Source organism: Recurvomyces mirabilis (genome assembly GCF_035927965.1).
Source record: "Recurvomyces mirabilis strain CCFEE 5264 chromosome Unknown scaffold_4, whole genome shotgun sequence".
In the NCBI taxonomy this organism is placed as follows: Eukaryota; Fungi; Ascomycota; class Dothideomycetes; order Mycosphaerellales; family Teratosphaeriaceae; genus Recurvomyces; species Recurvomyces mirabilis.
In genome coordinates, this window is record NW_027041938.1 from 795999 (window position 1) to 813242 (window position 17244).

Here is a 17244-nt window from a genome sequence, read left to right on the forward strand (position 1 = left end):
ATGTGGTGCATCGGGCCCACATCAGTCTCATTGCCAAGCCCGGCATTTCAGCTAATCCTTCTACGCAGAACAGTTCCTTGCTCTGGAGGTGTACTGCACTGGACGCACAGCCTGCAACCTTGTCGCATCTGAGATCGTTGTTGCCGCAGAGATCAACCATCATAAACGTAGGGCACTGTTCGCCAGACACCAGTTCAAGGCCCAAGATAGGGGTCGGAAACGTAGTTTCTAACTAACATTTTCCCAAGCATCGAGGGTCTGCGACGCGGCAATAGAGTCCCCCGCCAGTCAGGCGGAATACCCAGCAGATAGCCATGACTGTGAGAGCATATCCCACGACATCTTGCCTATGAACGCAGCGAATTCTGGCGCGTTAGACTCCCGGACGACGGCAAGGATGCCCCAAGCGTGGTGACGATCACCAGATACAAATGCTTCGTTGCCTCTCATGGCCGCTGTCACCCAGAGTTCGCCAAGTGCAGACTGTCGGATGAGTGTCTCTCCAGGAGAAAGCGGTGCTGCCCAAAATGCTTCAGTAGATTGTCCCGTCCTCTCAGCTGGGAGCAGCTGAATGCCAGAGGTGAAACCAGTCGGTACGAGCCCAAGATCGGAGTACGCAAGCTGTATAGCTGACTGATTTGCATTGTCTAAGTGCAGATGCCAATGCTTGACGACTACGCGGATGGTAGGTTCTCGGAGAGTGCCGAGTGGGTGAATGTGGAGCACAGAGTAGAGCTGATCCATCCCATTGCTCAGGCACATCTGCACCATACGTACGAGCTCGTTGAACCGTTCATCAAAGTCCACGCAGAGACTTCCCACCTGCGTGCGGTGGGTTCTGTTGTACCTCTGCTCCCAGGACTTTGGGGCCATAGCTTCTGCATGTTTCGTCCACTGCCCATAACCGGTAGTGACTTGAGTATCTACGTCAAAAGCCGACACCACATATCCTTCTTCTTCGTCGTAGAAGCCGACCTCGGCCTGGGCGATATTTTCATCATCGCTTATGTCATCGTCGTCGGTCACGGTACCGTCGTCGGTCTTGTTATCGTCATTATCAATGGTAGTAGCGTCGTCGGCAATGGTAGTATCATCGTCGATGTTGATAGCATCTCCGGTGAGAATTTCGTCGTCAGCAGCGCGATGTGTGCAGGTTACTGGGCCGCCGCAAGGATTGACATTGTCGTTGGAAATGGCATGATCGAAGAAGGTGACATAGAAATTGATGGTGGTTTCGGCGATCAAAGCGTCTTCACTGTCAACTTCGGTGCTGGGGGCGTAGGTGATGTCCTCGAGGAGGGCGTCGAGAGCCGAGGAATCGGCGTAAGCGCAAGAGCTGTCCTGGCTTATTGTTTCGTCGGTGTGCACCATTAGTGGACTTCTCCTGCGTCGAGGCGTGGTCAGCTCGTACCATTGGAAATGAACACATCGTCGCTACACACCTTGAAGACTCAATCTGGTCATCACGTGTGATTGACATCGTAGCGCCTAGTAATTCAGTAAGGTGATCAAGAAACACGTTGCTGCTTCCCTTGGGTCTTGGAATCGATGCTGCTGCTGTAATGAAGGCAAAAGAGGGCGCCTAGACTTTATAGGTCACTGGATCTCGTTGGTGAGTCACAAAGCTGCTCAGCCACGACAGAATGAGGACTGCGTCTGTGTCTGGAAAGCTCCGCGACGTTGGCCCAGGCAGCCGCATTGCAGATCCTAGACCATGTATAGGCACGCGGCATTCGATACGACGAGAGTGCTCCATCAAGCAAGGCGATGCTGAAGTCCCTGCCGTGCCGCGGAGTAGTGCACCGATGTTCTGCCCTGCTGTTCTCTTGTGCCACCTTGCATTCCACGGCAGGTACGTGTTCAAGTGAAGAGCGGCTCAAAATCTGGTTAACCTTTGTTCTTTGAGAAGGGCAGCGCAATAATGAAGTCAAATCGGACCTCAGAGGAGGCCCCCTCGCCGTTGCATCAAATACATCGTCATCATCAAGACGCCTTGTTGCGCAACGCAAACCTGACTCCATACTCTTCTGCAGTCTCATTCTCACTTGGACTGGAGGTTATACAGCGGTTCCAGAATCCCCCAACTCCAATCTGCGATCCCGTCGACCTGCCGCATATCCCTCATCCACTCCAGCGTCAACCTAATCGTGCTGTCGATTTCCTCTCTACCCACCACTCCGCCCTCTTCGACGATCTGGCGCAGGCAATCGTTCACCGTGCACATCTTCAGGATGAGCAGGATACCCATGAAATTCTGCGTCCAGGCGAACAAGTGCGGCACCAATCTTTTCTTGTTCTTTGGTGGCGCCATAGCAAGAGGCCACAAGCAGGCGCTTTTAATCGCCAGCGCGCAGCAAATGCAGTCCTCAGACGTCATCAGCTCCGGGAAATGCAGTGCCTTGTAGACGAACGGCCGGTATATCATGAACCTGGCATAGTAAAATCTAGTCCTCAGCTGAGCACACACCACATCCAAATTATACTTATGCACAAACGGTATCGGTCCCTGATCCATACTGAATAACGGCTCATTCGGCCTTCTCGTCATCGGATCCGTCGCTGGAAACTCGAACTTATTATGATCGCTCCACTGCAGCGGTCGCGGCAGCAGCGCCCTCCAGCTATCGAGTTGCTGGACCAACTCGCGGATGACGGCGACCGGTGGACCGCTGTAGTCGTCGTAGCTTTCGGATTGCGAGGACGAAGCTGCGAGGTCTTTGTGGGTGTGTGTACCTCCCGTAGCTTGCTGGGAGCCACCTCGCCACAAGGGCTCGGCCTGCATAGGGCGCTCACATCGATGGATCGCGTTGTGGATCTGCCCGATTAGGCGCCGTAGCGTGATCATGGCAAGGAAGTGGTATTGCAAGTGGCTTCGTTCCACGCCGGCTTGTGCTGGGAAGGAGCCGCCGCCTTGTTGCTGTTCTTGACCTTCGTGAAAGCTAGGAAGCGGGACTTCGTCTTCAAACGCATGTATGCCGGTCTGTGGCAAATCGAGCTCGAGGTGGTACAGATCCTCGCTCAAGACGCAGGTCCAGTACGCACGTTTGACCAGATCGCCAACTGCAGATCCCCAGTCGATGGGCTGATATCTAAGCAAGATCTGGCAAGCTGTTGAAGCCGCAGCGGTGGATCGGCAGAAGTCCAGATGGCGCGCTGTCGATTCGTAATATGTGGCTTGAAGCAGACTAATCTGGACATTTTCGAGATCGCACTGTGTGGCGATGAATCCGAGCCTACGTCTGGCCTCGTTAAAAATACCTAGACCAGGAGTTTGATCAATAGTGCCGCCCCGGAAGCCACTCGGTTGACCGCCTACAACACTGACGGGTCGTTCGAAGACACCTTCGGTAGCGACGCAACCGAGCGCGAAGACCATCAGAGCCAGGACGCTGTGTGGGTCGCCGTCTCCGTAGCCTTCACGCAACAGTCTTGGCATAATGCTGTTCATGAAGTTCTCTTGATTCAAGATCGGGTAGAGCACGTTGAAAGTGTTGAAGTAGGCATCGGAATATTCCTGGATTTGCTGAACAGTCAACATCGGGAATACTACGTTCGACGCTCTTCCTGTGTCAGTGGGGCCAACTTTGACCGCGAAGCAACGTAGGCCGACAGCTGAAGGTAGCGGTTCAGGATGCTTGGTCATCTCGCGCTTGATGAGCCACGAAGTGCCTTCTTGCAGGACATATTGTAATTCAGATGCGGCGGAAAGGCAGGAGTCGAGTAGGTGAGTGTATATGCCCGGCCACAGCATAATCATGTGAGGAGCCGTGAGATGCTGGTACGGCTGCTGTAGGTGAACGTAGTGATTCCGAGACGTGGTCTGCTGCGGCGTCTCGCTCGGTGTGGGTTTCATCAGAGATGCTTCTGAAGTTGTACCGCTTGCTGGGCCTCGCGCGCCGGGTGGGCTGACATCTGGACTGTTAGACTGTATCATTGCCAGGTTGTCGAATTTGTTCTCCAGCCGCGTGAGGGTATGGAGGATGTGGACCATCGTCTTGTCTTTCCTACAACCTCCTGTTAGTGTCCCGCTCGGTAGTAGAACGTTTCCCGTCATAGCAGGCTAGATAGCATAGTACCCAGCATTCATCACGCTTCTTTGCCATGGTGTCAGGACAATAGTCCGCTGTGAAGCTTGGCATCGTCCTACCACTGCGATTATCACTTACTTCGTAGGCAATGGCTCCCGATACTCGCACTCCACATTGAGTCGTTGACATAAGCCACCTGACTCACAGTCAGCAACATTACTCCAAGCAGAAAGGCACGAAGTCCCAAGCTTACATCTCGGCCGTATCGCGTCGCACTTGCTCTTCCTGTATGAAAGTCAGCCTTGTTTCGAAGGGTCACGTGGGTTTGCAGTTTCGGATGAACACCTGCCACTCACGAGATTTCTGACGTACCTGTTACGACATATTTGGCACGCCTGCGCAGCCATGGCTGCTCGCCCACGGCGCTGAGATGACTCAGCCGTCTCTGGATTGCCGAGAGAAGCCATGCTGCGTGCTTCTCAGACACCCCTGGCTACCATTGATGAAGGCGTCGGTAACAGTCTGTCTGTCACGAACACTGATGTCATTGATTGGTGGGGTAAGCGAGTGGACAGAAAGTTAGGAGCGGAGGCTTCCGCTCCCGAAACTGATACGACTGACATGCACTCGATCAATCGGATCAGACACCACTAACTGAACTGACCAGACTGTAGTCAGTCAGATCAGTCAGTACACGAATTTCCTATGTATATAGAATGGACGTTTCTTACGTAGGTAGTTCATGTTCAACCTAAATTACTAACCCGCCGAAACGTCCAACCCCAGAGCAGTCACTTACCCGACCCATCGCTTGGGATTCACTCGTCTAACGAGCTCTAACCCTCTTGTACCGTAGGTGTATAACACTGTCTAAGAATAGCGTGCAAAGCAAATACGTCTTACAACATAGCTGTAGAAGCTTCTAGAGAGCGCTACACCTTCGAAAAGAAGCGTATACGAAGATAGCATAGAGCAGATTACGGTTGCTATTCCGTAATGTGTATAGAGACGGCTATGCAGCTGTACCACAACACAACGACAACGAACGATACTACCAACAGCTAGTATATGGAACCACCATCATCGAAGCAGAAGCTGAAGGACCGAAGATCTATCTAGAAGCTGATTGTGCTCGACTGAACAAATCTAGCTGTGGACTCCTTGCTCGCCTGTGTCTCATCCATAGCGAATGCGGCAGTATATAAGTGAATGTCATTTGTGTCGCTGCGTACTGCGGCTCGGACTTTCTGTTCAAGCAGGGGCGTAGCGCAAACTGAGAGAAGTAAGTCCTTGAATAATGAAGACTTCGTGGATACTTACGTGAAACTGCCATGCTGCCTGCATCGGCGGCGTACTCCCTCATAACCATCCAGCCTAGGTCCATCTGACCGTCGACGTAGTAAAAGCGGTCTCGGTGCGCAGGACGAACGTTTGTTCTGCTACCTTGGGGCTCCGATGGTAGAGTTGGGAATGACACTACGACTGTAAAGATCCTTCGTTCGTCAATGTCCATAAGTTGGTCGATGTAAGAGCGAGCCCATTGCTCTTGATCTGTGTCACACTTAGCTGCATTCCATGCAAAACAGATTGTAGAACAGACCTTCGCTTTCGAGGACCCAAAGGAGAGATAGTCTCCGGACCTGCGCTGTGCGAGCATTGTGCCCTTGTAAGAGATGACGAATAGCAAGGAGATGAGCAGCTACGCCGGCCCCACTAGCCAAGAAGAGGACTTTGTCGAAGTCGTCTAGCTTTGGTCCCCGCCCATATGGTCCGTCGATCCAGATCGTAGCAGTAGCCCTGGCTAGTCGTAGCACATCGCTGAACCCACGTTGACATTGAACAAGCAGGTGAAGCTCCGTGGTTATTTTGTCGGCGACTTCGGGCGCCCACGCAATCATGTATGGATGAGACTGGACAGCTGAGCCTACAGTCCTAGGCACACTGGGGATTGTGATGTATATGTACTGGCCATGGCTCAGTCTCCAGGGTCTTCTCAAGCTGATCTTCAAGGCGAGAGCTTTCACTGATCCACCTTGGTCCGTAAGTGCAACGATAGAACCAGGAGGTACTGTCCGTCCACCTAGGTTGCGAATGGCTAGACGTGCAACCCAGAATGCATAGTGTATCGACCAAAGAAGAGCAGCGAGGCCTAGACAGAGGGTTTCGAAATTCTTTCCCTTCGATATATGCAACCATAAGCAGATTTGGAGGCCTGCGCTCAGCGCCACGTGAGACTTCACGAACACCTCGTAAAATCGACGTCGCAAAAGAATGGTCGACGCGGTACCAAGTAAACACAGCAATACCATGAGCTAACATCATTAGCTATTGAATGGTACGATCTCAAGAACAGTAGTCCGTACTCACAATGACGTGCATATACGTTGCTTTCCATTCCAGCATTGACAGTCTCGCCAAACCATGGCTGATGGCGAGTGCGAGGCAGATGCGCCCGATCCAGCGGTGAGCGAAGCCATGTACCGGGTGTGAAACGCCACATGCGATGTTGATCCAGAGGCTACGAGATCCACCCAGATACAGAGGCACGAGATTGATCAAAGCAAGTGTACCTGAGCGTTGCGCAAGCGTGGGAACGTCTTTCACGAAGATGACGCAGGCGAGGATGTTAGCTGCAGCCAGCGCGGCTATCAAAAGGCCTGCCGCCACAGACACATCCGAAGAGCCGTTTAAGCGCACGGATATCAGGGTCTGACTCAGGCACTTTCGCGCGAGCGCAAGGATGGGGCGTCCGTGATGACCAAGAGCGGCGGCTAAATTCCAGCTCAGCAGGAGGATAAGCAAGGATCCAAGCGCAATTGCGTAATACTTATGAGGTTGTAGTTTGTTAGCTGCAATGTCCATCTTAGCAGCGTGAAAAGATTTGACTATCAGTCTTGCTGAAAGTGTCTGGCGCCTTATACTATTATACACATACATAGGTGCTATTCCGCAAGAAAACCTGGAGGCTGGATCCAGCAGGCGGGATCCAGATTCTGCGCAAATCTGTCGTCTCTACATGAAACCGCTGGAATAGAACCGTCTGTGGCTAAGGCGGCGTGCCGAGCGTCTATTCTAGTTGGTTGTCAATCTAATAGCCAGTTAGCAGCTTGCAGCTGGCGCTCTAAATGGCCATCGACATGGACGACTTCCGGTAATCAGCATTTAAAACATCGTCAGCTGCTTTCTGGCACTGTCAACAATACCATTCCGACTCGACGGAGCACATGTCGTCAAGAATGCCGGGTCTTACTGTCAACGAACGCAAAGGGCATGCTCGACGAGAGCAGACAGTGTTCAAGAAAGGCAACGACCTGTACGTGAAACTGCCCAGACACGACTGCCGAACTGCGATATTTGTAGAACTTGAGGGCGTACTGTCTCATTACAATTCTCATCCTAACGGCAAGGAATTTTGGCTAAAAACCAACGAGCAATTGAAAGTAGGTTGTACCGTATTGTTGCCTTTAGTCCGATGACTGACTTGCTGGCAGTCGTCCAAGACAAGGATGTACTCACCTCTTAGCTTTATGTCTGGTGAAGAAGCTATTGAGACTGTCAGAAGCGAGAGTGCTGCTTCAGATGACGAAGAGAGAGCTCTCGGACGACGCACACCTTCTTTTAGTCGATCACCACGACCACTGTCACGCTTGTTCAGTACGCCTAGACCAACACGATCTAGCACGCCGCTAAGTCGCACTCCACGGAGCAGATCCACCTTGAACGTCGCGCAGCAGATACTTGGCCGACGCGGTCGACCAGACAGTCCATCACCTCCAAAAAGACGTGATTCAGTGCTAATGGACGCCTTCCAGCCGTCTTATATCAGCTCATTTCCCAGCGGGAGCAGAAGCCCAAGTGTCGATCTAGACTTCGGAATCACTGGCCAAATCTTTGAAGCTGGAAAGTCCGGATGCAGAAGCGCCCAGTCTTTGCCGTGTACCGATAGCGATGCAGAAGGAAAAGCAGCAAGCTCGAACCTCGACGGATGGCCGGATGAAACGTACGAGCCATCAGGTACAGCTGTTGAAGATTCTGGCAGGCTCCAGGAGCTGCTTTCGCGTGTAAGAACCAAGCGACAGCGTACCTCCTGAGAGGTGCTAATACAAGGCGAGCTTGCGGTAGAGATTGTATTAAGGATGTAGCATACCCAGGCGCATGGAAGAAGGAGTAGCATCATTTAGTATCTGTTTTACCCCTTGGGCTGTACGAAGCTATCTATAGTGACTCTTCATCCGCCGAACTATCTTCACCAGCCGAACTATCTTCATAAGCCGAACCATCTTCATCCGACTTTCGTCGCGAGGGACCAGCTTCCGAATTGTCTTCAATAGCCCGCCGTCGAGCGGGTAGAAACTGCCTCTTCATCTTTAATGAACCACGAGGACCGACTTCGTGCTCGCCCCAGCGCTCACGTTTGCGCTTTCCGACAGCTGAGCCTGGTATCAGATCTGGTCGTTTCCTCTCTAGTGAGACGCGGTTCTCTCGGATATCTACACCAAAGGTTTGGAGAGATGTCAAATCTGGCCAGTCTTTACCCTGTAGCCCCAGCCTCGCAGCCGAACCCTTTCTTAAGGCCCACAGGATATGCTTCGCGCACCAACATTCAAACACATAGGATGAGTCTGCTGATTGCTCTAAGTTTGTGCCCACTAGCCTTTTATGGTCCTCACCAAGAAAGAAATCCGTAGACGCACCCCTCTCATTTAGCAAGCCTGATCTGTGCTTAGCTTGAGATTTTGGAAGCACCCAATCCATGACGATTGTCTTCCCGATATTGTCAAAGTCGACGACTCGGAAGATCAAGTACGATTGCTCCGTCTTTTCGGTAATGACTAGAGTATACTCTCTCGGGTCGTAAGCAAGAGACTCGAACATGGCATCGACGAAGTCCGGTGAGTTCTCAAGGCGCTCGAGAAGATCCTGGTTCAATGCTGCCTGGTTCCGAGTTGTAAGAGTCGGCTTCAAACTTTGAGTTTCGGAATCTGTAACCGCGTCGGCGTCATCAGCTGAGTCGAAAGTAAAGCTTGTAGCTGTCTGAGCATTGAGGGAATACTGGAGGCGTTGTGATTCTTCCAACTGGCTTTGCAAATCTTCATTCCGCCTCTCGACAACTTGATGCTTCTGTTCCATATCGGACAGGATCTCAGATTTTTCGCGCAGCGTTGCCCTCATTCGCTCGGCTTCCGAACGTACGGCAGTATTCGCTGTCCGTAGTTCTCCATTAGCCTCTTCAAGAGTGATGTTTCTGGCCTCAAAGCGTTCTCGTGAAGTCTGGAGAGCTTTACTGAGTATTTCCGCAGCCTCCTTGGATTCACGAAGTGCGCGCGCCTCGTCTACAAACTCTCGTTCTCGATTTAAGACGGCAGCCTGGCTCGACGCTACCTGCTCCTCAGCCGAGAGAGCTCTTGTTGTTAGTACTTGCACCTCTTGTCTATGGCGTACCAAGACCGCCGACAGCTCAATTGATTCGTTCTCGAGCTGGGTAATCCTAGTTCTTGCCTGGTCTAAGGTCCGGGATAGCTCTTCGGCTCTTCGCCTCAGACGGTCGAGATCGTCCTGACCATTGACCAAGTCATGCTCGAGACTTTCGAGCTGGATGATTCTAGTTCTTGCCTCAATCGTTTCACGTCGTGCCTGGTCCAGATTCTCTGATAGTTCTTCCGCGCTTCGCCGCAGTCGTGTATTTGACTCATTCAGGTCTGCTGCTTCTCGCATGCTATTGTTGAGCTGATTGACTGTGTTCTCATACCGTGCAGCGTCGCCGCCCGTACGTTCCGAGCTCTGCTGCAGTTGTGCTACAAGGCTAATGTTTTCTGTTACTTCATGCTCAAGGTGCGAGCACCGATCGCGGGACGCTTGGAGTGTAGCGAGCAAAGTCGTGCACGTCGCACATGAAGATTGAGGACCTGCGACAGGACGAGCCTCGATGCCTACCTGAACGTCGACGACATCGGATAGTCCAACCTGGAAAACGTAAGCAGAGGCTAGCGATCTGAATAGCATTTCAAATACCACGTTTATATCAAAAAAAGCTCTTAACATAGACCATTTGCAGTAGAACGTAGTAAGTCCAAGAGCAACCGGTGAAGCGGAAGCGTAAAGTTGCGGCAAGAATAGTAGAGCCCGGTCGTTTAGATAATCGTCTTCAAAGGGGCGACCACAGCGTCTTTCAGAGCTCAAATCCACGTTCGTGGTGAACATCGCCTCTTGTGATATCTGCTCGGCCACCGAGTCTGTACGCAGGAGACTTGCTAACCTCTGGACGGTCTCTTCATCGTACACACGCGAGTTATCGCTTGAGAGAATTCGCCCGGCTCGCTGTAGCTGAGCATCTTCGGAACGAAGATTATCGGCTTCTGTCAAATGGAACCCAACACGCCAGGCCAACTCGCCAAAGCGCTGCCATAGAAGTCCGTCCGACTCCTGTGGTGAAGGCTTAGGTTTGTGAGGCTCCTTGCGAGGAGTAAAGGGGGTCATGCTAGCGCAGTCCCGCAATGCGAACAGCCAGAGCTGTTGATAAGCGTACAACAAGTCTTGTGTAGTAGTAGTTTTGGAGTGGATCTTTACGACACAAGCTGCATGCTCCACAGTTACATGATCGGGAGGAAAGTATGCCGCCGAGAACGCTTCAAAAATTGACTTCTTGTGCCTAGCAGGGAGAAGGCATCGCAAGATTCTCGCACACGGTTCCAGGTATTTCAGATTCTCGAAGAAAGTAAACAGACTCGGAATCATAGAAGGATAGGTCAGAAGTCCTTCAAGCACTAGTGAGCGGTGCTCGGCCAAAGAGATAGCTTCGAAAATATCTGCTTGGGCCATGAGCTCGTTAACCATATCTCTGTCCGCCGTTGACATGGTTGGACTCAGACCCTGGAGTTGCTCAACTGTGCCGCGGTTTACCAAGTGGCGAGGCTCGTAGTTTTGATCACTGACTGGCTGTAGTATAGATGTCCATGCCTTATAGATGTGGCGAAGATATTGCAGCAGCTCCTCGTCGCATTTCAGCGTTAGTAGACGGTGTAGCGATCCTAACCGGATGGTAGCCCATAACCCAGGCCATGGTAAAAGTGCATCGAAAGCATCAGCAAATCTTGTGTCCTTGAGCAACTGGCGTAGATCCTTGCGCTTTGTCTGCGACAGTCGAGCCCACCATCTTCCTTCCGCAGCTTTTGAACCTTCGTGATGATATGTACGGATCTTGTGAAATATTTCTCCGTCAGAGAATGCTTGTTCATTCCTGTACTCTTCCGCAAGCACGGTCTGCTCCTGTCGAGGGAATGCTGGAGTGAATTAGATTAGCACTCTCGGGGCGTTCAATCAGGATGCGCACACACCCGAGGTATAGAGCCTAACGATCCACCATTGATCATTCTGGTCAAGATGCTCCCTCGCTGCCAAAATGCGATGCAACCCATTCAAGCATTCCACCCGGCAATGTGGCAGCACCGGCAATTGCTCGTATGCGGAAGGAGCTGACGTAAGAGCCTCACGCAGATCCTCCGCGCCGTCCACGATTCCTGTCAAGAAGTGATTCTCGTCCTTTCTTTGACATCCTTCGATCTTAAAGATTCTGAGAATACGGCTGACATTGCGATCTGATACGTTCCGATGGCCTAGATCTGATTGTTGATTGAAATGCAATGCTGACAAGGCGACGCGTGCATAGCCAAGGAAACGGCGTCCTTCTCCTCCATCTTCTTCTCCTTCGTTACTATCGATGTCCATGTTCGAGTCCGAGGATACTATGGTTCTTACATGGATGTGCGCTTACATATTTGTGCACAGCGGCATGTACGGTACACTTCGTATACTGCATGCGTTACCTATCGAGCCTGGCCAAAGATCCGGGAACCTGCCTACCGGGTTCTCGTCCCCCGAGAACGAGACATTATGCGGACTATAACCAGACAGGTATATAGTATCCCTGGTAGGTACTATACTGCCTTTGTCCGTTCTTCTCGATACAACGTTCATTCACAATGTCAGGCGATGCTGTTACACCCTGGCTATCCATGTCTCATAGCAAAGGGGCAACTACATTATGGGAATCCCCACAGGCGCTTGCAAATCTGCGGGTCTCGTCTTCTGCATCACCATCGCCGGTCTTGATGATTGGTCGTGGAATCAAGTCAGAAATGCTTCGCCAATATGTGAAGCGGTCTGATCACAACATACTTGATCAGCCTCACAGTCTCTGCTACCTCTGGAGTGACAGTAACCCAAAGCACAATCTCTCTTACATCGATTTTGAGCTACAGGCTTACGATGTGCAACGCGCAGACGGCTTTACGACATGCCACCAAGGGCGGACCCGCACCGCGAGTTGGCTTGGCAATCTGAGAGGACCGTTCACCCGCCGTCGAGTTGGGAATCTGCTGGCTGGTAGAGCAATTGCTCCGCTGTGTTCGAGCGTGTGCTATTTTGCTCCAGATTTAGGCGGCATAAGAGGCGTCGCGGCACTTATCGCGGCTTTGCTTGCTGAAGTTCCATCGAGTGACCTACCTGCTACCTCGCTGCCGCACGCTATCGTTGTGGTGGAGACGGCATTAGAGGACTTCGACAGCTACACTGCCCTTCAAAATCTGATGAATGCTCTGTCTGACAACCTTCAATGTCTGGATGTACGAAAAGCTGGAGATCTGCAGCAGCGACTCCAGCAGCATTACAAGGAGCTTATAGTTGTTGGAATATGCACTTCGCGCCCCTCGCAATTCAGAGCGCGACAGCTCCAGCGCCGCTTGATAAGCACTCAACGAAGCTGGCAAGACGGACGTAGCAAGGGCGGTCTCCTGTTCCGACGCGATCACTTCGCCCACTTCTCGGGGCAATTGCTGGACCACTTCTGTCGTGATCCTTATACTATATTCTCCTTCGTTGATGCTTCCCGCCCTCTAGGTTTTAGTGTGACAGAGTTCGACTTCCAGTTCCGCGAACTGCTCGCCCTCATGCCATCTGAGACCTGGCTTTGGCATCTTGCGTGTCCGTTGCTGGTATCGACAATTGTCTTCGCTTCATACCCGCCAAAGTCACACCGTACGTATCGAAGACATACGCATCAAGAGCACCATGCTTACTATTGCTAGGCTTCCCAATCCTGATGCTTTTCGAGGCTCTTTACAGACGTCCAATTCGAGCTGCTTTGATGGAGAGAATAACACAAGAAACAACTCGGGAGGCATTTATGCGCAATCTGGGTGAGCAGCTAGTGTCACTTGCTGGAGACCTTCCCGATCCACCCGACGCAAGCCGTGGAGTCCATCTGCGACAGCTGATACACTTACGCCCGTACTTGGAAAAGATAACATCGCATAAGACTTGTCTTTGCTGTCTATTACAGTCGCCGGAGAAGGTACTGTCTTGCGGACATAGCATTTGCAACACCTGCGTACGAAGTGTTGGCACAAGCAGCATAACCCAGCGACATTGTTATGCTATTGAAAGATGCCCGTTGTGCAGCCGGCAAAACACTGGACCAGATATGCAGCTTATTCCACCAACTGCGGGAATTCGTGTTCTGGCCCTCGATGGGGGTGGTGTACGAGGCGTTATCCCACTCGTACTACTTCAGTGGCTGGAGCAAGGTCTGGCTCCTTTGGGCATCGCCATACATGAGTCGTTCGATCTTGTATGCGGCACATCCGCTGGTAAGGTTTATCAGCTTAGTACCCTATCCCAGTCCCACTACAGCAGTGATTATTAACAAGATAGCAGGTGGCTTAGTTACTCTGGGTCTGTTCATAATGGGGTGGGATACGTCTCTCTGCATACAAAGATTCGAAAACATCGCTACGAAGACCTTTGATCGCCATGCAAGCTCGGGCTTCAGCTTTGCCCGCCTACAAAACCTCGCCTTGTCCTATCTCCGAGACGGACAGTACAGCTCTTCTCCAATCGAGGCAGCTTTTCGATCTGAGCTTGGTAAGGATATCCGCATGTTCAATCCCTTGAGCTCGGATCTTAAGGTTGCTGTCACGACAACAACGGCCAAGGAGTCCAAAACATGTCTGTTCTCAAATTATAACGGCAATCTGCGGTCGTGTGACAGCGGTATGTATCGACTGACCTCATGGTCGCCCTGTCGCTTACAGTCATAGGGTACGACGTAGTAAGAACTCGTGAATCGGTTCATGATGTTTCTGTAGCACAAGCGTAAGTGTTCAGCCCCCTATTGTGTATGTTATAACTATTAACAACATCTAACAGGGCAAGTTGTACGAGCGCAGCCCCATGGTAAGTCGAACTCTACTTCAACGGACTATTGTCTGCAGGCGCAGTTGATTGAGCCGTTCTCTAGGTTTTTCCGACCCAAGGCAATCGAGAACGTGGGCACTTTCCAAGATGGTGGTCTGCAGCATAACAACCCCCTCAATCTAGCGCTGTGGGAGCTCCGACATCTGTGGCCCGATCGAAGTACTCCAGACTTCGCGCTGTCCATTGGCACTGGCTATTCTGAGTCACTCTTGTCCAGAGCTTGTGTAGGAACACAATCACCTGTAAGGGATCGGTTCATTGCGCGACTCTTCAAGACCTTCATGAAGAGCCTCGATGGCGAAAAGATGTGGAAAGAGTTTCATAACAGTCTTCCTGATTACGCTAAGCAGAGGTACCATCGCATCAACATCGCGGTCGAAGGCTCTGAGCCTGCAATTGACGATATCGCCAGTATGCACAACCTCAAGCGACAGGCACTAGCGTTTCTGGAGCGCGACAACAATTTGCAGGCAGCACTGGACGCTATGATATCATCCCTTTTTTATTTCGAGCTGGAAGATGTGCCAGAGCAATGTGAAACTGGGTACGTCTGCGATGGACATATCTATTGCAGGTTAGCTCTACCACCAAACGGCAGGCGTTGGCTTTTCACTCAGTTGACCAAGACGTCCTCGTTCTTCATTATCCTTGGGCAGCCTATCGCATGCGTGGATCGTACTTCGAAGAATCTCCCCTCATTCAGACGTCGTGTGCGTTTCACCATTGGCTCCTTGGATGAGAACATCGGCATTACCTTGAGAGGGATAACGGATTCTCCTACTGCCATTAGCGGTATGCCTAAGACGGCGAAGCAGTTGGTAGAGATGCAAGGCTTGACAGCAGACTTCGGCTGTCTAGACCACAGAGGTATAGACAAGGCGCTCCCTCGACTTCCTCAGAAGCGAAAACACTATGGTATTGCTTGAAGTCAGATTAGGTACGCAGCATATTGTAGAACATTCCATCGAACCTGCCTCTAGTTCATCGTCTCTATAAGCTTTCGAACGACGTTGAGTTTCGATCAGGTAATCGAAAAATTATGATAACAATAAGTAGGCCACCAGCAAGGACTTTGAGCTAAGAATATAGGTACTGACGACAACCTTGGACCTCAGCAGACCTCTATTAACATACATACTCATTAGCTAACTCTTCGCTGATCTGCCTAATTAGATCCTCTGCCCCGACGCCCTGTTCTACCCCAACCTGCCAGCGTTCTGAAAGGTCAACTCGAGCGTCTGGCTCTGGGTCTAAGCAAAACATGTCGTGAATCGCCCTGTCTGAAGCTTCTAGCTTAGTCGAATCGGACGATACACCCTCATGATCAATGACTTGGCGCTCTACCTTGCGCTTTAGAACCCTGATTTGACGGTCTTTCGCCGCCATCATATCGAGCGGTAGACAACGGTTGTTCCCGACCAGCTTCTCAGATGTTAGCAAATCGTCTCTGATATGTTTCTGGCCTTCGTACCTGCGCTACATCCACAGAGCTACGGTAAGAGGCATATTCCTGCTGTGCACTATGAAGTTCTTTTGCAAGAGCTTGCCTATAAGCGTCACATCTGGTCAATTGTCCCGAACGTGCTTCTACCTCTGTGGCCAACTTGTGGCATCGCGTGTGTGCTTGACACAGCTCTTGCTCTAGCCTTTCTCGATGCCGTACCTCCCCTTGAAGCGCGTTCAGAGTTCTCCCATGCTTCCATCGCTCCTCGTTCAAGACCTCGTACAGTCGTTTACGATAGGCAGATAAAGAGCGGTGGCCGTCTTCTTCGCTTTCTCTAAAGCTGTAGCTCGGGCGTATTGGGTGAAGGTGCGGGTGCAATGGTGTGCCGGGGGGAAGCCGTTCCTTGGCCTCACCTTGTCCGACGATGGGATGTGTGGGAAACTGCGAAAAAGACATTTGGAAATCAACAAAACAGGAGGATACAGCTACTCAGCTCAGTACGGCAGGGACGCGACACAATATTCACCTTTTCCGCAGTAGGCACCTCATGAGCCCTAATCGAATCGTGAAAGAGCGCTGAGATCCAGCTTCCTGGGCTTCGACTTTCCAGAATTGCGCCATCCGGCGGAACGGAATCGGCCCGCTGACAGCAAGGTCCCGAATTCACTTGATTAATTCCTCAGGTATGGATTCCGGTTACATTTTATCATAGATCCTGGTTCGCAGACTTATGAAGCAAGGGCCGAAAGTCCACGCAGCTGACTATTATCTCGCCAGTAATGCAACAAATAAAGAGGCTCACGTCCGCGAGATTGCTTGGACTCTGCATAGATCGCCCATAATGCGTCCCTCCCTTACTGTCCTTCATGTTCTTTGGCACTGGCTGCCATTTGCTTTCACACTTAGGTAAGAAGCGTGAACCCATGTGTGTGTGAGTCTGCTTAACATACTAGGACTACTTCATGGAATGATACAGCAGCATCGTACAAGCAGCTCGCGGAGCAGCTAAGCATTAACGCAGCAGTCTCCAATTACTCCTGGAACCCGCAAATTTTCACGTTTGCTTCAGCATCAACTATCCACTTCACAAGTGATTTGCCAGGATTGTTATTAACACAGTGGCTGGCTGGCCACCCTTGTGATCCACCACTCTCGATTTACGCCAACCAAACAAGCCAAAGTCTGATTCACATGATGATGGACAATGTTTCATTTACTGCACATATCAATACCACAGCTGTAAACTACTTCACGTTCACGGATTATGACTACCAGAAAGATTGTAAAGACCATCAAATCCTGACCTTGCTGCCGATTGGACACACGATTGGATCAGCTTCATCTACAGCTGGAGAATGCCTAAGCAAGAGCGTTACTGGGTTCCCGTCCGTCGCAACCGCACAAGTGGCCAGTGCATCCTTGTCTTTCGCTGGGAATTCAACGATAACATCAACGAGAAGCGGGCCCACAGCGACCAACTACAGTCTCGTGCCCAGCCAGACTGCAGCAATAGCTAATGAC

The 17244-nt window shown here is 51.3% G+C and overlaps 5 protein-coding genes across 5 annotated transcripts; 1 reads left to right on the plus strand and 4 right to left on the minus strand.

Moving 5' to 3' along the window:
* Positions 1–288: 288 nt before the first annotated feature.
* LTS14_002159 (uncharacterized protein) lies at positions 289–1480 on the minus strand (the record flags this gene model as incomplete). The annotated part of the gene is made up of 2 exons (XM_064834866.1): positions 289–1384; positions 1443–1480. 2 exons carry the CDS (start codon positions 1478–1480, stop codon positions 289–291), a joined length of 1134 nt encoding a protein of 377 aa, XP_064697737.1.
* Positions 1481–2041: 561 nt separating this feature from the next.
* Positions 2042–4495, minus strand: LTS14_002160 (uncharacterized protein; the record flags this gene model as incomplete). The annotated part of the gene is made up of 4 exons (XM_064834867.1): positions 2042–4004; positions 4167–4224; positions 4282–4313; positions 4401–4495. 4 exons carry the CDS (start codon positions 4493–4495, stop codon positions 2042–2044), a joined length of 2148 nt encoding a protein of 715 aa, XP_064697738.1.
* A 1095-nt stretch (positions 4496–5590) lies between these two features.
* On the minus strand, positions 5591–6890 carry LTS14_002161 (uncharacterized protein; the record flags this gene model as incomplete). The annotated part of the gene is made up of 2 exons (XM_064834868.1): positions 5591–6340; positions 6396–6890. The coding sequence occupies 2 exons, from the start codon at positions 6888–6890 to the stop codon at positions 5591–5593; spliced, it is 1245 nt and encodes a 414-aa protein (XP_064697739.1).
* Positions 6891–8243: 1353 nt separating this feature from the next.
* On the minus strand, positions 8244–11753 carry LTS14_002162 (uncharacterized protein; the record flags this gene model as incomplete). The annotated part of the gene is made up of 2 exons (XM_064834869.1): positions 8244–11308; positions 11363–11753. The coding sequence occupies 2 exons, from the start codon at positions 11751–11753 to the stop codon at positions 8244–8246; spliced, it is 3456 nt and encodes a 1151-aa protein (XP_064697740.1).
* Positions 11754–13768: 2015 nt separating this feature from the next.
* LTS14_002163 (uncharacterized protein) lies at positions 13769–15205 on the plus strand (the record flags this gene model as incomplete). The annotated part of the gene is made up of 4 exons (XM_064834870.1): positions 13769–14075; positions 14123–14177; positions 14232–14258; positions 14323–15205. 4 exons carry the CDS (start codon positions 13769–13771, stop codon positions 15203–15205), a joined length of 1272 nt encoding a protein of 423 aa, XP_064697741.1.
* Positions 15206–17244: the final 2039 nt, after the last annotated feature.